A 24,819-nucleotide genomic window follows, 5' to 3' on the forward strand; every position below is an offset into this window, starting at 1 on the left:
TTTACATGTAGCAAGAATTGAAATTTTCTTCAAATGTTTTTTTACAATTCTATTTTCTAAAGCAAGGAAATGACATTTTGACTTTCTTTTTAAATATTTAAATGCCTTAATCTGATACAGGGAAATCTAACTTTTTTTGTAAGTCTACATATCCCTATAAATGTTCAAAATAAATTTGAACTATACATTCCTTTATTACGAGGGGGAAAAATTGGTGTATATATATTAAATAATAATTTATATGTATGCTCTTTTCGATTCTTTTCGGTCCTTTTCGGTTCTTTTTGGTCCTTTTCGGTTCTTTTCGGTTCTTTTCTGTAAATCGTCGCTCTTTTCTGTAAATCGTTGGACCGTGTATATATATATGTATATTTCTTATCAGCATAAGATTTCCCTTGGATGGGGTGAATGTGCTTGATGAAACTAGTTTTCTAGAGAAATATTGCTTAAATTTACAAAATATAATTATTATGAATTTTACAAAACTGATTTATATTGAAAAAAGTTCAATAGAAAATTAAAGGCACTGGGCGATACAACAATGAAAATTTTAAATTACTACATAACTGTGGATTCATTATTATTCATTTGATACCAATGTTCGTGGATTTAATGGGTACAGTACATCCTGGTTATTTTCATAGCCTATTTGTCAGACAAAATTATGCAATAAAGCGGAGTATGCTTTTATCTGAAATGCCAAATCACGATAGTGCAAATCAGTAAAGAAAATCTCTGAAGAAAGTTGAACATCCATAATCCACTTCAACATATTGAATGCTTATTTATTTTAATAAACTTTATTTGTCTAGTGTTATACATGTAATTTCATTTTGTATTCTTAATAAAGTTTATAAGCACATTTTGTTTTAGTTTATAGGCAAACCACGAAATCAAATGTTCAATGAAATTTCCTGTAGTTTTCCTTAATCCATGAAAATTGGTACCCACGAAAATGCACGAATCCACAATAAGTAAAAAGAAACATGACAACACTCTGCCAAAAACAAAAACTATGAAAATACAAAACACTATATAGCAATCTTAATATTGAGCAACACAAACCCAACTAAAACCATTTCAGGTGCTCTTAAATAGATTCTAAATGTGAAATTAGCATATATTATTTTAAATGAAAAGTCATAACCAAATGGAATGAGACAATATTGTACAATTTCAAAGAAATTATGAAAACAATAAAAATATTTAGAAATAATATAACATTAAAATATGTACAACAGTATACATAATGTATTTCAGATTTCTATCTTCTACAATACATTGCATTATATATAAATGTCAAACCTTTCCAGCCTATAATGCATGAATACTGTGTCCCTGTTCCTGCAAGCACTTTTCTGGGCTACTCTTATTGTTGGTGACTAGTATGAATGTTTAACATGACTGCAATAAGAAGTCATATCATTCTATCGTATAATAATTCATTTTTTCTTTACATTAAATTGTTATGACTATAGTCATTCCAAGTTCAGTAAGAGCTGCACGTTACAAAAAGTGATATATGTCAATTTTTATGTGCATCAAAGTTTTTTCCATCATAGAAAATTACATTAACATTGCATTTTTATCTATTTTTAAATAATAAAATTCAAATGCAATTATTTTCTAAGGAAACAGGGACATCATACTCCATGATTTTTCAAGCTGTTGGAAAGGTGATGTGAAAAATCTGAACTACACTTTGACACTTAATTTTGTTATAGTTTAATCTTTTTATTTCAATAGTAAGATGTTTCTGTTGTATTTGAATGATACTTGGTAAAAAAAATGTTTACCAAGAGTATTTTTGCAACATGCCCAAAAGGAATGCAAAAACAAACACCAATCTACCTTAAAGTACCCTTTTAAAAAAGTATAAACATGTACAACAAATTTATGATACCATTGAAATTCATTGTCTGAATACAGATCAGCATATTAAATAGTCTTACAGCAAAATAAACTTGATAAACAGGTAATATATTTTCTGTGTTGCTTGCCCCACTTTCATGCAATCAATAAGTGTAAATTAAATCGAATCTTATTGTAAAAAAATAGCAAAAATTAAGAAGTGGTTACCTATAACAACAAGTTGATTTGATTTTTGATTTTTTGGTGTTTTAGTGCATCTTTTAAGTACCGCATTTGGGCTATTTCATGGCAGCCAGTTTTTATTACTGGAGGAAGAGGGAGTGTCCTGAGAAAACCATGACCTTCGATAGGAAAACTGACAATCCTAGTCAATTAAGATTGGAGTCCAGTGCACCTGCATGAGCAAGTTTCGAACTCACAACTTCAGTTTGGCTGGCTAGTGATTACAGTAGTAACTACTTATACTATTCAGCCACTGAGCCACCCACAACTAGTTGCACAACAGACCCCAGGAAAATTATCTAGTAATGCTGATTACGGTATTAACTATATTATGCACTTTCAAAGTTTTTTTTATAAATAAATTACTTTTTCTACCCTAAATTTAACGTAATATCATGTATTTTCTGAAAGACAAAGATCACAGCTTAAAAATCTAATTTAATTACCAATACCTCTGTAAAAATTAGAATATCAAAAAATAATATTTTTTTAACATTTGAAAACAAAAGACAACCTACTATTAAAATAACATTCACTATTCTTTAAAACAGCTACAATTCTTAAATTAACATTGAGAATATAAATAGCACTTTTTCTGTAAAACTATACACCATAAATAACACTATTTCTGTAAAACTATACACCATTATATTATAAAATTCATTCTGATATCACAGTATAAGTATAAAAATAAAGTAAAAAAAAATATGGTCCCTTAAGTCTGGTCCTATGTACCTTGTCAACAGGGTAAATTAACTCCCCATGATTCAAACCATTGGTTTTCAGTAGCATATGCTTATCAGCATTAAGCAAGGAATTCCTAAAGTATTTTGGATTTCATTGATTGTCAATTTTTAGGATACCAAATTTTGCAGTTTCAATATTGACTAATACTACAATATGTATTGAAGTAATTTAAATGATATAGTATTCAAATATGTGGTATATCTCTAGCTACCCTTGAATCCACAAAAAGTTGGTATCCCATGAGTATTACCAAAGCCATGGTCATATCATATGATCAGAAGAAACTGATCTCATGTATCAAATAGGTACATGATAACAACAAATGATTGTTCAGTATAATACTATTATTATATTGTCTGACACAATTGAAAGTAATTGAGGAATAAAATGTATGAAAATATAGTTTTTCTCATCAAGTTTTGTCTGTGTTTTGGGCCTTAAAAGGTGCATAGCAAAACCTTTGCATAACAATTAGAGTACCCTTATCTTGTTTCTAAAGCTACCTTCCTCTATTGATATCAGGACTTAAAGTATGGTTTAAAACTAAATATCTATTAAATAAGTTTACGATCATGAAAACTAAAACATAAACTGTTCAAGGGTAGATACAACCTTATCCTAAGTACAACATTTCAATTATTCTAAGTTTTACGATCAACTTCTTGAATTGTAAAGAAAATTCTTTCATTGAGCTAAATAAATCATTTTTCCAGCTTCATTACATAGTACATGTATAAGATTTTTTTTTGGATAAAATTGGATATTTAGTTTCTTAACTAATGTTTGTTTTTAACAACATTTACCAAAACAGTTTACTTTAACAAATGTAAACCATTAATTGCATAGGTAAATTTTTGCTTTAAAAAATTAAAAAAAAGCAGAAAAAAACAGAAATACAATGCTTACTGAAATCAATATCTAATGCTATATAACAATGTATAACTACAATCAGTCTGTGCAAAAAAAACCATTAGCACTATACTAGCAAAACTATGGCTTTTGCTATTCAAAATTTTCCCAAAAATCATTCAAGATATTCATTGACGAATGTATTGTCAGCCTTGTTTCACCATCACTGCTGCTGATCCCATGAATAAATCTGTTGTAGAGTGGTCACTGGTTCAAACGTACTTATCCATAAACATGATATATACATATATTTAAAAAGAAAAATCAAACTGAAAATCACAATCTATGCGACCTTTTTTATATATATTCCAGACAATAGTCCTGGACTGCCGTCATCAACTTCCACCCCCTGATTATGCAGTCCAATCTTATTGTCATACGTCCACCATTGGTTTCTGATGTTGATCCTTGCTGTAAAATGGTTGTCTTGCCAGAAGCTTAAAGCATGCACCTGGTACACTGAATTACCCACACGGAACTGCCTCAGCATATCCCTTATATTTGCCTTCTGTATTCTACCCTGATATGCATTTATATATATAAGTAGACTGGTATTGATCATTCTTCTGGTTTGTCTGGTTCCAGCTGCAGATCTATAAATGAAGTATAAAAAATAAATATTAACAGTTTATTTACAAATAAATCAAAGACTGAAATGGCCACAGAATTTTTCTTAAGGCCAACAAATTAATATGTGTGATTCCTATTACATCTTTGAAAAAATAGGGTAGGTAGATAGGGATTTTATTTTCATTTTACCAATATTTTTTTACATGGAGTCTATTGGAGGGACATTCTGACTTTAACAGTGGTTATTGAAAAATGAATAACAAAACATTAGGATATCATAGGCTATTTTTTAGCTTAAAAAATAGGTAGGGTAGGGTAATAGGAAAAACACATCTTTTTTATTTGGCTTAAACAAGAGAGAATATAAAGCATTAGCATAGTAACATTTGAAAAACAAGAATGTGTCCAAAGTACACGGATGCCCCACTCGCACTATCATTTTTTATGTTCAATGGACCGTGAAATTGGGTAAAAAATCTAATTTGGCATTAAAATTATAAAGATCATATCATATGGAACATGTGTACTAAGTTTGAAGTTGATTGAACTTCAACTTCATCAAAAACTACCTTGACCAAAAACTTTAACCTGAAACTCCCACTTTCATTTATTATGTTCAGTGGACCGTGAAATTGGGGTCAAAAGACTAATTTGGCTTTAAAATTAAAAAGATCATATCATAAGCAACAAGTGTACTAAGTTTCAAGTTGATTGGACTTCAGCTTCATCAAAAACTACCTTGACCAAAAACTTTAACCTGAAACTCCCACTTTCATTTTCTATGTTCAGTGGACTGTGAAATTGGGGTTAAAAGTCTAATTTGGCTTTAAAATTAGAAAGATCATATCATAAGCAACAAGTATACTAAGTTTCAAGTTTATTGGACTTCAGCTTCATCAAAAACTACCTTGACCAAAAATTTTAACCTGAACGGACGGATGGACGGACGGACGCACAGAGGAACGGAGGCACAGACCAGAAAACATAATGCCCCTCTACTATCGTAGGTGGGGCATAATAAGATGTAAAAATATCATAAATAATTTCTCAACAACAGATACACAACTTAACAATGAACTTTAACATACTGTATGTGCAATCCTCTTGTGAAATTTCATGTATCTAGGTTGAAAACTGTGGGAGAAGTAAACAAAACTTGTAACCACTATCATTAATTTTGCATAAAAATAACTAATTACTTCCAAAGTCTGGAAATATTAGGGGGAAAATCTACAGACATTCACATAACAGAACCTGCACATGCAACATGAAAAAATTGTGCAATCATCATATGAAGATTCAAGGATCAGTATCTATTTAAAAGCTCCACACAGCTTGATACAACAACACAGAGGGTGGACCCTTAACAGTTGGGGCAAGTATGGACACTCTATCCCAGCTTGATAAAGGGATGAATTTGGATTTTGATTAAATATTTGAAACAGCATACATGTAGGTTTCTCACACAAAATGAAGCTGGTAAAAATATTTAAATATTTGAAATTGGACTTTACCTATTACATGTATTATGTTCTAAATACACATTAGATTCAGCATATCAAAGAATCCTCTATACTTTTTATTTTTCTAATCAAACAAGGTTTTATATTGTAATCCCAACTGCACCAACTTGGAAACTCAACTCAAAAATCTTGTTTAGATTCAGCATAACAAAGAACCATTATTTTTTGTTAAAATTATAAAAGATTTACTTAAGACCCTTGGACCTTAACCATGGGTGCCAACCCCCTTTTGACACAATCAGTAACAATGTATCAAATTTTCAGTAATTTTGAAAAATTTCAGTAATCATTCATAAATGTGCATTTACCAAATGAAATACTGACGAATGGTTGCAAAGTGATGTGCAATAACATGATTGGTTAAACATGTTATCTGTAGTATGTATTATATTCATTAGTTGTTCATTAATTATTATTTTATTTGTGCAGACAGCCCTGATTTTGACATTTTCGTATTATCAAGGAGAAGTAGAGAAAGGGGGAAAGCCACTTCATAAAATCATGTTTGCCTTCTCGAAAGTCAGTTAGTTACAAACAATAGGTTGATAACTCCCGAAAAAACAGAAGCATTACATTACCGGACCAGGAAAAGCAAGGCTAAAAATCTGAATTTTACAAAACTGAACTTCAGCGACCAGGAGTCAGTAACTATTCCACTATTGACTGTAATAGCATAGTTTTGATCGTAAATTCAGAAAAATTACGGAAATGTTTGGCATCTATGCTTAATGTGGCCCCAATTTCAAATATTTATATACACACGAAAGGGAATCAGAACAACTTGTAACCCCACATCCCTTTTTGAAGACATGCAAAGTCAAATTATTTTCCATAGTGGATTTCCACCCATTTGTCTAACCAAATTTTCATCTGATATAAAAAAATATCTGGAAATCCAGCACCTTCCAGAGGATTTGATTCTGGAACTTGAAACCTCAAATTGATACACAATAGCTGTATGCAATTCTAAATTTTCAGCTTTAACAATTTTTAACAACAATTTTGAACAACAGATAAAAACAACAAATTGTAGCAATTTAAAATACCATCAACATTTTTCATATCACTTACATCAACTATTTATTTTTTAATTTATTAAACTCAAGAAAACAATATACCATAGGTTTACTACAAAAAAGGGGATGGGGCATTGTTACATTAGAAATGTTTCTATTCCATAGACAAACAATCAGCTGTACACAAAAAAAATGTCAAATAGTGTTTGTAAATGTATTACTTAAAGAGCACAAACCACACCCTTTGTGAACACAACTAACATTCTTTGAAATACTGCAAATCTTCAAAACATCAATCAATAAACAACAATCAGTACTTACAGTTTCCATTTAAACTCCATAAATTACTTAAATTATAGGAAATTGGAATTATTTTAAAATCAGTAATTTTGTCTTCAGTTAAAGAAGAATTTGGAATAAATAGTTTTTTTTATTACCTGTATTCAACTTTTCTTTGATTTTAAACCCCCTATATATGACGTATAAATGTAGTATTTTGCATTTCCTAAATTTGTCTTTGAAACAATCTTTTTTCCACAGAAAACTCCTTTTTTTTAGGAAATTACCTAATTCAGAAACATTAATCGATCTGTGTCTAATATGCTTTCGCACATACTCAGTCAACGTACTGCTCGCCCAATCCAAATGAAAGAAAAAATAAAGGACAGAAAAAAGAACAGTAAGGCCCATAAGAATCCTGTATTGTCAGTGCATCATTTTCCTAGTTCAAACGACATCCACCCTTTTTACTCAGGTGTAGAACTGTCCCAAAATGAAATGGGTGTTCAAAGTGTCAGAGTGATCCACCCCCTTTTTTGTAAGCACAGGCATCGAACATTCAAACGACATCCACCCTTTTTACTCAGGTGTAGAACTGTCCCAAAATGAAATGGGTGTTCAAAGTGTCAGAGTGATCCACCCCCTTTTTTGTAAGCACAGGCATCGAACATTCCCCCTCGACCTTTTTATGTACAAACCAAATCCTTACTGTGTCCACCTTATTACTATGTCTGCACTCTTTGTTTCAACATTTTCAGGCTTTTTTAAAATTTTTAAATACATCATTGAAGTAATATTGTATTTTGCTTAAAAATTTGAGTTGGAGTTATCTTTCTTTGTTCATGATTGTACGTTTGTAGTTTGATCTATTTGTATTATTAATACATGCATTCATTACTAACCTGATAAATTTAAAATTTAATAAAATTAAATTTTCTTGACAAGTATGGTTATTCAAATACACATCATACACAACTTTGTTTATGAATACATATATCAATAAATTGCCTGATATTGACTAGAAAGGATTTTAAAAATAAAGATCCCTTCACTGCAATATTTTATTTAAACTATCAAATGTAGTAGTGATAACCCTTGGAAGATATAGATATCATGTCAGTAGGATATGGCTTTGATTTATATCACACAATCCTTACCCGAAAATGAAATTGGAATCAATTCTATAAACTATATGCTCTTTAACCACTTTCATGACCATAATTATCATTTCAAAATAATTTTTTTTATTTCATATAGGTAAAAACTTATTCTTGTAGTAGCCAATACTTTGGTTCAAGTCTTCAATACTGATATCGTTTCATAAAAACTTGCTGTTATAAATTTTTGAAATGATTCTAATGCCTAGTTCACACATACATTCGAATGCTAATTGAATTCGATAATCGCGTTCACACACTCTTCCTTTTTAATTCAAATTGATTTGAATTGGCTAAATAGCATTATCAAATTCCCTTTAGAAATGCGGTTTTGTTAATACAAGTTAAAAGTAACGTTGTTTGGACAGTAAAGCACATTTGACGTGCATTGCAATTCGAATTAGAATTTACATTTTAACGTCAAACGTTTCTAATGCAATTTAAACTAATTCAAAATTGTTAATGCAAATCGAGTTCGAATTACATGTGAACGCAGCATTAAAAGTAATGTATTCCAATCATGCATAGGTCTGATTCCTTGTCCGAATTTTGGAACCTATTTTGATCTTATGGCTCTCTTCATTTGTTTTAGGTTTGGATTTCAAAATATTTCTGTCACCAGCATCACTGAATGGATATGAATTGTTTAAATGCTTATCTTGTAAATTAAATTTGAACAATAAATTAATATAACTGATTTTAATACTACCTTGCACAATGACTACTGGTACATGGTTCATCTTTCCCCTTGACATGATTGTTCAAGTATCGTGCTATATATGTTGCTGAAATATCTACTTGATTGCTGAAATATAAGATATACATTACTTTATTTAAATAAAAGCAGAGAATGAGCGGGCTTTTTTCAAGATATCAGGCAGCAACTAAAATATGACTAAATTCCTGCATCTCTAGATCTGGACTGACATTCCCAACTTTTTTTTTTATATTGAATGGGAGCCTTCTTCCTTTTATCCTAATGTTGTGTTAAGATACTAACTTTAGCAAAATTAAGGAAGCTAAGTTTCCTTGTACTATAAGGATTCCTTTTAAAGTTAAATGAATGACAGTTTATACAAAGCAATAGACCATTTTACAAAATGTTTTATGTAACAGTAACCTTGTCATTGACCTGTACTCAAAAATCACTTGGAATTAAACCTATTGATATTAGTTAAATAATTAGAAATTTATACAAAAGCATTACAAAAGATATGTTTTAGGCCCCTTTCTCTCTAAAGAGCCTGTGTCGCTCACCTTGGTCTATGTGATAGCAAACAAAGGACACATGGATTCATGACAAAATTGTGTTTTGGTGATGGTGATGTGTTTGTACATCTTACTTTACTGAACATTCTTGCTGCTTACAATTATCTCTATCTATCATGATCTTTTCCCAGTAGTTTCAGAAGAAAATATTTTGTAAAAATTTACAAAATTGTTAAAATTGACTATAAAGGGCAATAACTTCTTAAGGGGTCAATTGGTCATGTTGACTTATTTGTAGATCTGACGTTGCTGTACATTATTGCTTTTTACAGTTTATCTCTATGTATAGTACTGTTAAAGATTACCAAAAACGGCAAAATTTTCTTTAAATTACCAATTCAAGGGTAGCAACCCTACAACAGGTTACCCCTATGTTTTATTTTTAGCCATGGCCACCATCTTGGTTGGTCGAACAGGTCATTGTACATATTTTTTTAACGAGTGGTTAAATTTGGCATATCAGTTTCAGAGGAGAAGTTTTTGTTAACAGACGGTGATGATGGACAACAACGATCGATGCCAACTGATGAGAAAAGCTCACTTGGCCCTGTGGCCATGTGAGCTAAAAAAAAAAAGTGGAATTAAGGTGGTACCTAACACTACAGGTAGATAACTCTGTAAAATCAGCTAAATGTTTAAATTACGTTGTGTTGTTAAGGGAATATTAAGTTTCTCAATGATCAAAATTAGTGTTTGTCAAACTGCTATATAACCTGTGTAATTTTTCTGATAAATTGGTTGGTTCAAATTTTTTGAAATCTTTATATTTTTGTCAAAGGGTCAAAGTAAATGCTTTGTCAAAATTTTATGAAAACAAGTGAAACTGCGAGCTACTGCTCACTGATGATACCCCTGCCGCAAGTGGATAATATTAATAGTGTAAAAATATGCAAGTGTTCGGTAAACAGGAAGTTGTCGAGTGATGAATCTGACTTATTTAAATCCTGAAACCAAATTTCAGAAATCCTTGTAACGCAGTTCCTGAGAAAAATGTGACGAAAATTTTCAACTTGGCTATCATGTGTAAAATCATACAAGTGTTTGGTAAACAGGAAGTTGTCAAGTGATCAATCTGAAAACGCATCACACGGTATAGCTGACTTAGATAAACCCTGAAACCAAATTTCAGAAATCCTTGTATTGTAGTTCCTGAGAAAAATGCAACGAAAAATATTCATGGGACGGACGGACTGACTGACGGATTGACGGAAGGACTGACAGAGGTAAAACAGTATACCCCCCTTTTTTTAAAGCGGGGGTATAATTAAACGATTTAAATTAATTTTAGTGCTTGTGTTGAGTACCACCTTAAACATCTTTTTTTTGGTATTTTCTAAATAAAACATTTGTAAAACATAGTATCCTAAATATCATGTGTACATGTAGTTAAAACTTAAACTAAAACTAAAATTCTCCAACACCGGACAACAATTCATGCAGGACTAAACTGGATATATAACAAATTAATAAGGAATATGAAACATGAGGTGTTAATCATTCTAGATAGAACTGTAAACTCATAAATTATTGCTGGTTTGTTATCAATGAAATAAGGGGACAAAGTGGATATCTCAATATTAAGAACTTGCACTCTCAATCTAATACTTTTATACCTATATGCATACATTTTCCTGATTTCTCAAAAATAATCTAAAATTTTCATCCATTCTTGAAAATGCTATGCAATAATAAAAGTATGCAATTATTTCTGAATTTACAGTAATTATCTAGCATTAATATTTTTTTAATTGGGATGAAGGTGATAACAGGAAAACAAGTAAGTCAATACTTTTGCTTGAACTGATTCATCCAGCTTCTATCTATAAACAGCTATCTGGGTCTGTTCAGAAAAAACAATTGTGTGTAAAGGTTTGCAAGGTGTTCATAGTATACTTCACTAAACCATCTGCTTCTGATACTTTATAAAACATAACTAGTGTATGAGCAAAAGGTTTTTACAAGAATGTATAATCCTTTTTCTATAAAAGTTAATCAGAAGACCTTGTTGATAAATATTCCTTCAACTTCAGTCTTCACAAATAATACATGACATTCTTCATAATAGATTCTAGGAATATATGTACTAAAATTGTTTATATGCATTCCCCAATTGTGTTGTTATGCAGTGTGGTCATTTTTGTATACTTCTTTCACTTTTGCTTACATGCTTTGACTATATGCGTTTTGTTCTATTGTGATTTAGATCATAACATAATGTTGACTGCAGTACCCCTAGTTTTGTCATTTTTACCTTTTTATTTTTGTTTGTTTTATTCACACATTGTTGTCAATGTGACTGTCACCATGTAAGACGTTTAGCTACATGTAGCTTTAAAACCAGATAGTACATTGTATATATTCCAACATTGTTTACATTTTTAGCCAAAGTCCGATTTTGTCTTTCAATAGCAATTTTCAAGATATTAGTCTAAATGTATTTTTAACAATGAAGTCCGTGTTGATTGACAGATAGGGTAATCTGACACAGTTTTAACCTAGATACCCGTATGTTGATTGTGGCCAAGAGCAGGGGTCGAAATTGGTGCTGCTCTGGTGGTCCAAAACCAGTAGAATTTGCGTCGTACCAGTAGATTTTATCAACTGGTGGTTTGGCGGTAGAAATTTTATGATAAAACTCACTGATTGCATTGCAATTTCAGTTTGTTTGCAAACAAATTTACTTCGAAATAAATTTTTAAAAGGACCGCCAGACAAGAAAAAATCAATAAGGGTAATTCAAAAGAAAGATCGAAATAATATGTATAAAATTGATAAAAGGAAACGTAAATTTATAAAAAAATCATTGGGAAAAGATCGTGAATTGTTAAATTATATACTAGTAGTCTAACACAATGTAGTGAATTGTATGACATGTGAAACATTTGTCCTGGCTATTGCAATGTGGAACATTTCTGAGCAGAGCTCTAGTAGACGTCCAAATCAGGCACCCTATGGTCGTCGTGCGGATTGTGATGATGTGGAAGATAATGTTGACATTTTTTCTGTCCTTGATCCTGATTTTGATAAAGAAAATCATTAAGATCATCAAAGCCTTTATCAAAATTAGGATTGAGGCTCACTCTTTTTCGTGTCTATCAATTATGTAAAAGAAAACATGAAAATAAAAGTAAAAATCTATCAGTTACATTAGAATTTGTCAAATGCATGTCATTTTTGCAGGACCAGTGTATTTGCAGCCGGACCAGTAGATTTTTCAGTCCACTGGTCTGGCTGGCCAGTACACAAAAAAGCTTAAATTTGACCCCTGGCCAAGAGAATAGCTCATTTGTCCCCTTGGCCTAGGTCAGCTAAAAATATGTATGTATATCTTACAATATTGTTAATGGACACTCAATCATTCTGCGACGGATAGTTTGGCATTCTTGGCTGGTACATTTTGCCACTTCGTTTATCTTGGTATCTCCAATTATGGCCGATACAACATCAGCTTCTCTTCGGGTATCTCCATTTGCTCTGTATCTGTTTTGAACCATATGTTGGATATCAATAGTAACAACATCAAAATTGCATTGAAGAAAATTCCATGCAATATCCAACACCTAGAAAATAAAAACCCTTTTTTAACAATAGCAGTGCAAAATTATATATCTGAAATCTGTTAAAGAAATAATTCATTCGTTAGAGTTTAAAAATACTGACACTAAGAAATCTGTGTCCATGGGACACAGATGATGCCCCCACTTCATGCACTTGAATAAAACATTATAAAGCCATAACTCATAAAAAATTTCATTTAGATAAAAATTAAACAAGAGGCTCCTAAGAGTCTGAATCCCTCACCTTGTAAAAGGATACAATTTTTCTATTTATTTCTGCCTTTATTGTTTATAACAGTTATTTGCATATTTGTAAATCTTAGTTTATTTATTAATATACATGTACCTGGTATCTTGTATCAATAATATGTTTAACCATTTTAACTTTATAATCAAATTTTTTAAGATAAATGACTAGTGTGCAACAAAACTTTTAATCCACATCAGGTCTTTCAGTTGTAGTTGTTTAAATTTTTATTCTGCACTCCTGGCTGTTTCGTGAAAATCTGTATTAAGGTTTATGTACCCTTCTGTAGCCATTTTTGTACGAATTTTCAAACCTCAATTGTATCGAAACTAAAGATATAATAAATAATAGAGATAGGCCATTTAGTACATGTTCCAAGGGGAAACTTGATGCAAAGCATTATGTTTTACTGTTTCATTGCATTTGATAGAAAAAGAGGACTTTGTGGCAAATAAATCAAGATTTTTATAGAAAATCCACAGCCTTTAATACAGAGATTTTTGTTATAAAATTTGAAACATAAATTACTCTGACACTTGATTTTCTATGATGTGCTAGTGTTTATTTTTTACAAAAAGTTCTAAGTAACCTGTAAATTCCAAAACACCTCGTGCTGAGTCACTAAAGTCGAGCGCACCCTAAAAGGTGTACTTGATTTTGGCCATATTTATACTTGTCTTAACCAATAACTACATTTATAAACTTGTTTTAAGGAAATCAATGCTAGCACTGCATGCAATAATCCTATATCTATCAGTCATCAAATTGCAAAATATGAGAGTACAAGGATAAAGGCTGTGGATTTTCTATAAAAATCTTGATTCATTTGCCACAAAGTCCTCTTTTTCTAATAAATGCAATGGAACAGTAAAAAATAATGCTTTGCATCAAGTTTCCCCTTGGAATATGTACAAAATGGCCTATCTCTATTATTCATTATATCTGGAGTTTTGATACAATTGAAGTTTGAAAAGTTAGTACAAAAATGGCTACAGAAGGGTACATAAACCTTAACAACATTCAATACTTGATGTGTTTGTGAATTATGTAAAAATAAAAACAAGTACCACTGAGTACAAATCTTGCTACCATTTTGCATAACAACAAAAAAACAATATGACAATCTGAATCTTAAAGGTTTTCTCAGAGATGAACATTTTGTATTTTCATCATATTTCGTTATGAACTACTTCCAACATAGCTGGAAACATTTTAAAATACATATATCATGTATATATATATATATAGTTATTTCTGTTACTGCATCCTATATACAATCCTTAATGATAAATATTTAGGTAATCTGCAATCAATTCAATTATCATCATCTCACATACTAGATTCTACTGACAAGAAAGGTAACACTAGGACAGCGAGAGCTGAAATATTAGTTCAGTCTAGATGGTTTAGTGTTCTAGAGCTCTAGTGTCAGTGCAGGCGGAGATGTCTCAATATCCCAATAGCATAAGTTCAAATCCTGGTGAGGGAAGAACAAAAATTTGTTCTATTTTTCTCCCATGATCCGTGTGTCAGTGGTCTGACTATTGGAATTTCAAATGCATATATAAGCATACCTCAAGTATCACAATACTCAATAGTAATATCCCTGTATTATATTCAGACTTGGGGTAATTGTAATTGTAATCGTTAATCAGCTGTAATTGATTACAATTTTTCAAGTAATCATTGTAATCATTAATCAGCCAAAAATCTGATTACATTTAATTTAATTTAATCAATTACATTTCAAAATACCCTGTAATCCTGATTACTTTTTGATTACATTCTGATTACAACGGGAAAAAAATCTTAAACTGTGTTTATGGCCAATAAATGAACAATTTTGTTATTCTTATTTAATAAATATTTACATGTTAAGATAGTTTGATTTACTTTATAAAGCATGTTAATTGATTTGTATACTTCAGTAAAAAATAAACTGTAAAAGTATTGAAAAGTCATCATTTATAGCCTAAGAAGAGATATATAATACAATTAGTAAAATATATTGTACTAGCCTTAATAAAAGATATTGTACATATATTCACAATTTAAAGATGTACATATATTATATATTTGATAATAACTGTTATATTCAAGTAATATTATACTTTTCTTTAATCCTGAATTATGATCTTTTGTTAATATTGTGATTTTTGTCAACTTTGAATTGACAGGTAGGAAACCAATTAAGGTTTGTTTTTATTGCAATTTCCAATTGAGTATAGCTGTAGGACAATGTATATGATAAAAGATTAATCAGACATGTGAAAATTTATTTAATTAGCACAAACTAAATTAAAAGTTGGACAAATATCTTGTTCAAGATATTAAAGCAAATTTTTGTATTTTCTTAAATTGGACATGTAAAATGCAATGATTTATAGGACTTGTATTTTGTTTACAATTTGATTAAACAATTCTATTAAAATTTGTACATAGTTATTAAGTGGTAACTTTATTTCATCCATATTTTAACTTCCATAAACTGCACCTTGAAATACATATAAAGTCTCAAAGAGGTCAGAAGACAAACAGCAAACTCTTTATAATGCCATATTCAATTGAAGTCAAAATAATTCAGAGATCAATGCTGATAAAGTGTAATGGGTCATAACCAGTGACACAATGTTCATGTATGTATGTTATGAACCTTTGTGGTTTATTAAATAGATGAAGTTTAAAGTTACCATTTTCTAATATATAAAACAAAATCCTTTCTAAAAAGTCATGAAAGTGCTTTAGTTGTATCAAAATTAATGTTAATTCATTCATATCATTCAAAATGTGTTTTTTTTTAATTCATTGTAATTAGATGTAATCATGATTACTTTGGTTTACTCCTGGTTTGCCCACTTTTAATTCTTCCAATTATCTATTAGTTAAGAAAACAAAAAAGACAAAAGGTTTAATGAGCATACAATTGTATAGTCTGTTCCAACTTAGGTATATAGTTTGTAAGTGTTTTTCTAGATATTCAGGTTGTTTTTTTGAATAGAAAAATAATTAAAAAAATCAAATATTTTTTTCTCAGTAATTTAATATCAATTCAATCAATCAATTCAACATACATATACAGCAAATAACTACAAATGATATTCAGTTATCAAAGTGTCTTTATGTTCATTAGTTTCTGAATGATTTTCATGATATAAATATATTTATACACTGAGTCCTCTTTTATCACAAACTTTATTTAATAAATTAATTAATTTTATAAATGCATTGCATAAGGAAATCAATTAAGCACAAAAAAGTAATGAGGGCACTATATGTAAAATGATGAGAAATACAACTTTTATATATACATCAAAAGTAACAAAACATTTAATATATTTACAAAGTCACAATTAACAATAATTCACTTCATTGTTCAGTTCAAATGGAGAAGATGGGATGTTGCGTCAGAGTAATCTACCACGTTGATGGGTCCTTGTTGGTATGTGTATATGAGTCTGGTGTCTATTACTCTGTATGGTCGTCTTTAAGGTGGGCAGGTTCCTCCTGCTGCATACTGGATAATGTTGCATTATTTTAGTGCCTTTGTCTTCTTCAGTGGCTCAATGATCTCGTAGATGTTTGGGTGAGCGTGTTTGAGTCGCTTCTTATGTTTGTTGTGCCATCTTTCTAGGTGATTTGTGCATGGTGCAGGGTCCTTCTGTGTAATAGTGGTTCCATAGAAAGTGGTAGTTTTCAACCCAAAACCCTGTCACGTAATCTGTAAATGAAGTTGTAGCGGGTATGTTTTCAGTTTCTTTAATATCTTCTAAAGTGTTGAGCCAAACATCGTCAACAAGGTGGGTGGAACAAGAGGTACCAGTAGTACTGCGGCTCGTCGAATCATTTAAGTAATGTCTTCATTTTCTTTATAATAGGACTGTAGTCCATATTTCTGTGCCTTTCGCCATATACACTGGGTGAAGTGAATGAAGCAGCCTTTCACGGTTACCCCTGGACATACTGTCTGTGTTGTGTTGTTGGTTGCTGTCTCGTAGTCAATAGATAGTCGTCATGGTTGAAGTTATAACTGATGTTGTTGATCAATGGCTACTGAACAGTTGCATTTATATTCTAGTTGTTAAATTTAATTGGATAATTTTATATTTTACTAAATTTTGAAACAGCGTATTGTATTGAACATAAAAAAAATTAAGTTGAATAAATTAAAAGATATTCAAATGAGATTTATTCTATTAAATCTTTAGTTTCATTATTTTACTTTTCACCTTTTTTTTTAGAATGTACCAATAATTAAAAATATTTGTTGATAAATTGAAATTTTTATTCATTTTAGCATGTTTAGTACACATTTTTTCCTATTTTTTTTTTAATAAAACACATTATCCTGCCAAATATATATAAAATATAGAACATTTTTGTACATTTTCCTTGATTTAATAGCAGAATATAATATTCTTTTTTAATTTTACAGGTAAAATAAAAGGTAAAAAATATGACTATAATTCAGAAATAAACTATAATTGTTAAAACAACAATTCCCTCTATGTTTACATATACATGTAATTAAAAGTGGGCAAACCAGGATGACACCGATTACTTTGCTAATGTAATCATTAATTTAATCAGACACTTTCAGAAATGATGTAATCATTAATTTAATTTAATCGTACAAATGACAAAGTAATTGTAATTTAATCAATTACATTGAGAGTAATCGGACCCATCTCTGATTATATTAAGTCTACTCTGCGTTGCAAGCAAGGTAAGTTTTTCCAGGTACACCTAGAATAAACTCCACCAAAAAAGTGAGGTGATTTTTATTTGTGTTCGCCCACGATTTAAAAAAGTTCACATTTATATCTTAGTCTAACCCAAATAAATTAGTAAGGGTCCAACCTGGATTATATGGTTTGAACAGGGTATTAGCCTTCATGACAAAAAAATTAAAACATTCATTTGACATTCAACTTGTGATATTGAACGGACTCAGCTGATAAATATTTAGTGCATCTTTGGACTCACCAGTCTAGAAAATAATGAGTTCAGACATATATTTATGAATTCAGGACTCATGAATGGACTTGACTTAATTATATATAATGAGAACACTGCCCAATATTGAATTTCATATTGAAACAGATAAATCAATGTAAATTTTTGAGTTGTTGTCTTGATACATGTATGATTTAATGAAATCTCAATATATTCATATAAGGTAGATCATATATAAGAATAGACTTTTTGAAACAGAATTTTCTTATAATTTTCCAAAATGAAAATTTTAGTATTTTTTTCAAAAATATTATAAAAAGTATATATATGGGTCACCGCGCTATTTTTCAAGCTATGAGTTGTTGAAAATTGCCTTAATTTGGTTAGATTGTTCATGAAAAAACACATTTGTGTGCATAAAAAAAATTCTATGAGATAGAATTCTGAAATAAATTGTGAGTTTTATTGTACTTAATATAGAAAAAAAAAAGAAAAATGGTGTCACTAAACTTCTTTTCTTGCTACAAGTAAAAATACAAAATTTCCCTATTAGTCCAGTATAATTTTTTTACTAAAACAGTTATCTTCCCTTAAATCACTCATTTGAAAACATGATTCTTAAAACCCCCAAAAAAAGGTATTTGTTTAAATATTTTGGATATAACAATAAATCACCAAGTTTTCTTTATATAAATAGACAGTCTTACTATCAGATTGCAAATCTGTCTCCAAATTTTCATATTTTGGATAATAACTATGACTGTTTTTGCCCTAATTTTGTACTGTGATTGTACAATCCAAGATGGGGGTATGCCATCAATCTACCCTAAAAAGACTCACATTTCAATAACGGAGAAATTCTATTGAGAACACAATAAATCAAGATTAAAATGGATGTAGACAGGCCTGAGAACTGTTTATCTAATTCTATTAAAACAACAAACCTGTACTCCTGTTAAGTCCCTTGTCAAATGGTGAAGGCTATCTGGATTTTCAATCGCAGCCATTGAGAGAATAGTCATAACTGTATCCGAGGAACAAACATCTGGTCTGTGCGGTCCAGCTCTAGGTGTACTTGGTAGTGATGAGCCTACAATACAAATAATGAAAAAAACATATCTCAATTAACCAACATAAATGCAATGAAAATACATTAAATTTCCTTTCTTTCAAAAATAAATTGCTTTGCTGCGTGCAGTTGGATACGACAGCAGAGGTCCAACAATGAACAGTTGGGGAAAAAAATTACACAATATTCGTGCTTGATACAGGTCTGTGTTTGGATTGTTATTTTTTCAAATATTTGACACATATTAGGCTTCTGACACATGACAGAATAACTGGAGTCTATTGGAGATTTTTGTTATTGAGCTGCTGTAGAAATTATTATGTGTCATTGACAAATAGAAATACTTTATTATATATATTATTCATGTATATTTATTCACATGCATATTTAAATTATACATGTTTAATAATTAATAAACACAAATTCAGATTTAAGGTGGTACATAACACTACAGGGAGATAACTCTGTAAAAATAACTAAAAATCAATTGAATAATCACTTTTTCTTGTTTTAAAGGAAATATTAACAAGATTAAACTTCTCAGTTATGTCAATGATCAAAATTGATTTTTGTTAAACTGATTTATAAATGCTCAATACATTTTCTGATTAAGTGTGAGGTGTAGTTTTTTCAATTTTTTAATTTTTGTCAAACATGTCTTTATACTTTGGTCAAACATGTCAAACGATCAAAGTAAATATATATTTTTCTTTTATAATTTTAAAGTAAATTAAAAGAGCCAAATTAGTTTGTGTGTCAAAATGTTAGGTACCACCTTAATGAGACAAAAAAAATATACTTAAATATGTTCTTACCAACATGCTGACAATGTTGTTGTATGATATTTGCAAGATTATGAGCCGTCATTGGCTGGCCATCCATTCTGATGGGATCTGACGCCATTGCATTTGATACAGTAGAAACACCAGGTCTGTTGTTAAACACTGTGTTATTTAAGCTACATCTTTCTAGTCTGAAATACATGTACCTGTTACAAACACTGTTCATTTGCAACATAGTAGCCAAAGAGTTGTTACTAAATCTTTCCACGGGCAAACCAAGAACGTTTCTCATATTACATGTATTTGATCTGGCAACTTCCTGCCACAGGAAAATATCCTGTTCCCTAATTTCTATAGTTTGGAAAAATGTAGGTAGATTTCTTGATCTGTTACCTCGGGCAACTTCCTGCAACAGGAAAACATCCTGTTCCCTAATTGCTGTAGTATGGACAGATGTAGGCAGGTTTCTTCCGTGACCCAAAGCAACTTCCTGTTCCCTAATCACTATAGTATTGACAGATGTAGGCAGATTTCTTCGGGCAACCTCCTGCAAAAGGAAAACATCCTGCTCCCTAATCACTGTAGTTTGGACAGTGGTAGATAGATTCCATCTGTTACCATGGTTACCCTCTGCAACTGTCTGCCATTGGGAAACAGGTCTGTTTGTGCCGTCAGTGTTGCCTGTATTGTGTACAGCTCCTACTTGGTTATGTAACATCAATCCATTGACATTGTTTCCCTGGTCATCTTCTTCATCATAATAGGTAATCAGTCCTTGTGGATCTACATTATTATTTACTTGAGTAGGGGTTGGATATTCAGGATCCACCCTAATAACTGGATAACATGTAGCATCAAAATTTCTCCTTTGCCGTACATGAAATTGTTCGAACAAAAACTGGTATGATTTTATTAAATAACCTTTCTTTGCATCTAACTTTTCTATGCTAAAATTCTGAGAACTACCATAGCTGTATCCATCAAATGTGTTTAGTATGTTCTTTAAGTCGCTTGTTGATTTATCAGAATTCATTAAATCTATGTGGCCAGGGAATTCCTTAAGCAGGCTATCTATGCTATCAGACAAGGGATTCTGCTTCCTATCGTTATAGTTTACACGCATAAGTAACTCATGGCTTTTGTAGCTGCAATATTCTGTTTCATGACGTTCATTGATAAAGTATTCTTCAACAACTAACCTTATCTGAAGCATATTCAATTGCCTCATATCAAACAATTGTATCTGATTACTACTTTCACCTCCTGCGGATACCTCTAATTCTGTAGTCCATGCAACTTCATCATGCTCCTGGCTAGAACTAGTATCATCTGGTAGTGGTTTTAAATTCCTTTCAACATGTTCTTTGCTTTCATCTGAGTTGCTTGTGTATATGTGTTGAAGCGAAAGTGGAAAGTTTAAGTGTTTGGGTAAATCCAAATCAAGATTAATGTCATCAGATGGTACCTTTGACAATACTTTAACATCACTTGTGCCTTCAGGTTGCAAAACCTTTTGGCTTTGGTTAGGAATATCTTCATTTGGTACTCTTAACATGCTTAAGCCTGTGTCAGACTGGCCCATGGCTTGGAGATCATCAAAATGAATATTCACGGGTGGACTGTCCTGCTGTGCTTCACTTCCTCCATCATTCTTAGTGCAATAATGCATATGGTCATAATTCTTCTCCCTCCCAGGACTAACTTCTTTCTGTTCAATACTTTCAGCTGACACTTCATCATCTTTATCAGTTTCCTTTGTCTGCTTAATACCACTCTGTTCATGGTGGTTGGAGTTGACAGTATCCATTTTTCTTGTTAAGCATAAACCTGCAATTAGAAAATTTGACTCTCCTATGTATACATGTACATCATGATTAAAAAAAATATTCAAGCACAAGAAATTATGCAAATTTCAAATTTACAAGAATGTGTCCCAAGTACACGGATGCCCCATCTGCACTATCGTTTTCTATGTTCACTGGACCCTAAAAATGGGATAAAATCTCTAATTTGGCATTGAAATTAGAAAGATCATATCATAGGGAACATGATTACTAAGTTTTAAGTTGATTGGACTTCAACTTCATCAAAAACTAACTGACCAAAAACTTTAACCTGAAGCGGGACGAACGGATGCACGGAAGAACAGACGAACAGAAGGACAGACTAACAGACGCACAGACCAGAAAACATAATGCCCATAAATGGGGCATAAAAATAAATCCAAGAAGATAACAGCCTGTAGTTAATAGTCAAAAGCATATATGGAGCAGAACAATTAGTGCTGTCAATGTAATAACTACCACCAGGCTGATATATATCTTTATGAGTTGTTAAAATAAGCATCTGTTGCAGTACAGGAATGTTCATTGGATTACATTAATCTTATATATAACTACTACCAGGTCAACTTCTTTGTTAGTAATCTTAAAGTTCCAGAGAGTGACTCATCAGCCCAGTTTCTTTGGTACTGGGACACAGCTATCATGGTTATTGATTGATTGAAATTTTTTGTTATTAAAAACTTTTAAAAAACATTTTTATTAAGGAATATATCTTCTTCTTTAACATGTTTAAGTATACAATATACCAATCAATGTTTATCATAAAGTTAAACCTGTGAAACATTAAACTTTCAAGCAAGATTTAAATATAGACTATGTTCCAATCAACAAATAAAGCTTCTTTTATCACTGACAAGTTGCTATTATTATATCCAAATTCAACTATATGAATATCTTATCAAACATATTTCTTGGAGTTACAACTATATTCCTTGAATTTTTGATGGGCGATGGCTTTTATTTTTGTAATGAGGCTATATATATGGTATTAAGAAAACACATGTAAGTAAATTAAGATTTGGAACAAATTTTACATATCCAACATGTCCAATAGGATTGTTTTGGCACATATTTCAAATGTTGCCAGTCCAAACAACAATCACAGGCCAAAGAGTCGTGATTTTGAAGTTTTTTTTCATGATATAATCTGATATCTACTTGTAGTATCTATCTACTTCTAAATCAGCACACACATGATTTGCATCTCTGCTAAACATTCATTGTCTGTTATATCAATGATAATCATTGATGTGTTAGCATTGTAATTTAAAATATGCACGATATGGTAACTATCAGTGATGTTATTTCCATCTATAGGCTTATTATCGTGTCACCATGGCTTGTCGCAAGGGTGTTGTCACGAAAGAGTGTTGTGGTGCATGTATTCTACTTTCACTTTCGATATTTGAATAGACACCAGAAGTCATGAATCTAACTTCCGAAATCTCTCACGTAGTGGAAACAAAGTCTCCGTAGGTAAACTAATTAATTTTTCGTAAGGGAAAAAGATCGAAAATGTATCGTGAACTAATACGATATCGTTACGTCATGATGACGTCATTTTATTAGCAAAGAGGCACCAGAAATGTATATCACAGTTGAGTATGGTGGTGAGTCAAAAGTTCTTTTTTAACGGCACAACACCGGCACTGATAATATCTTTAAAGTGGGGCGAGTTGGTGATCCAGGTTGGGGCGGTTTTTTTTTAAAGTGGGGCGAGTTGGTGAAAAAGTGGGGCGATTAGGTGTGGGGCGACTTGCCAGTGGGGCGACTTGTCCTGCTTCCGTTCTTAACCATTACAACATTGTCTATACGTGACAAAAATAAGAACACAACTCGATGCATGTGTACAAAAAAATCACGTTCCGATATCGTAAGTGACGAGTAGTAGTAGTAGTAATAGTGGCGAGTACCGAAGTCTCGCCGCGAAAGAGATTACGATAAACCGCGAGATTCCAATCCTTCTTACTATACAAATCCTTGGTGCAATAATTCAAAAATAATTTTGTGCAGAAACAAAACAAAAATTAACATATTTACAAACAGGTTGGATATCTAAAATAAAATATAAGCTATTTATATGGATAGTCGACCTTCCTATATGGATAGAAACAAGTGCCTGTGACACTACCCTTGAAAATATCTGTATACCAGTTTAATGTCAGCTAACTCCTGTCAAATGATGAGTTTATTTTGATATTTACCATCTTTATTCCTTCTGATTACTGAAATTTTAAATCCTCACTCAGTATATATAAACCTGGACTATAATTGCTGAACGATTTTCCTTCTCGCCGCGGTTTGTCAAATAGGAAGTGTCGATCGTGATCATGATCATCCAGGAGATTTACAACAACAACAGCAGCAATTTTTGTTTATCCAAAAAGAGTAGAATGATAACAGTTATAATTAAAGTGTGCATATATACTTGTGATTATTGTTTTAATGATATTTCTATCTTCAATATTCATTAAAAATAGTGTGAATATTAATATGTAATTTATTTTTGTTCTGTATTCAAGCATCCCAGTAACCCAGAATATAAATTTAGCTAGAATCAAATGGTATACCGGAACGGCTTGTATTCTTCGGAACAGACAATGAAGTTTGAATTTGATGGCCAGAAATAATAAGCTCTACAGCAATTAATACAAGTTTGCGGTACTTTCAAATAAGTTCAAATAGTCTTTTGTGTGTTGTAAATATATGCAATATAGATTGTGAACTTCCCACTAAAACACGCAGAAAAAACACAGGCATTTGTTCTCCGGAGTTTGATCATGAAATTGAAGAGTCTATATTA

General features: G+C 31.2%; 1 protein-coding gene across 2 annotated transcripts; it reads right to left on the reverse strand.

Moving 5' to 3' along the window:
* Positions 1-713: 713 nt before the first annotated feature.
* Positions 714-24,314, reverse strand: LOC139491609 (uncharacterized). 2 transcript variants are annotated; one of them, XR_011656582.1, is made up of 7 exons: positions 24,221-24,314; positions 20,206-21,999; positions 19,266-19,411; positions 12,898-13,124; positions 11,354-11,404; positions 9,005-9,100; positions 4,307-4,343 (listed from the first exon to the last, which is right to left on the reverse strand). XR_011656582.1 is itself a non-coding variant. In XM_071279378.1 (6 exons), exons 2-6 carry the CDS (start codon positions 21,977-21,979, stop codon positions 4,034-4,036), a joined length of 2,553 nt encoding a protein of 850 aa, XP_071135479.1. In that variant the 5' UTR covers positions 21,980-21,999; positions 24,221-24,314; the 3' UTR covers positions 714-4,033. The 2 variants fall into 2 exon arrangements, 1 of the variants encoding a protein (XP_071135479.1); XM_071279378.1 differs by lacking the exon at positions 11,354-11,404 and having other exon boundaries at positions 714-4,343.
* Positions 24,315-24,819: the final 505 nt, after the last annotated feature.

The sequence above is a fragment of the Mytilus edulis genome, chromosome 10 (genome assembly GCF_963676685.1).
Source record: "Mytilus edulis chromosome 10, xbMytEdul2.2, whole genome shotgun sequence".
Lineage (NCBI taxonomy): Eukaryota > Metazoa > Mollusca > Bivalvia > Mytilida > Mytilidae > Mytilus > Mytilus edulis.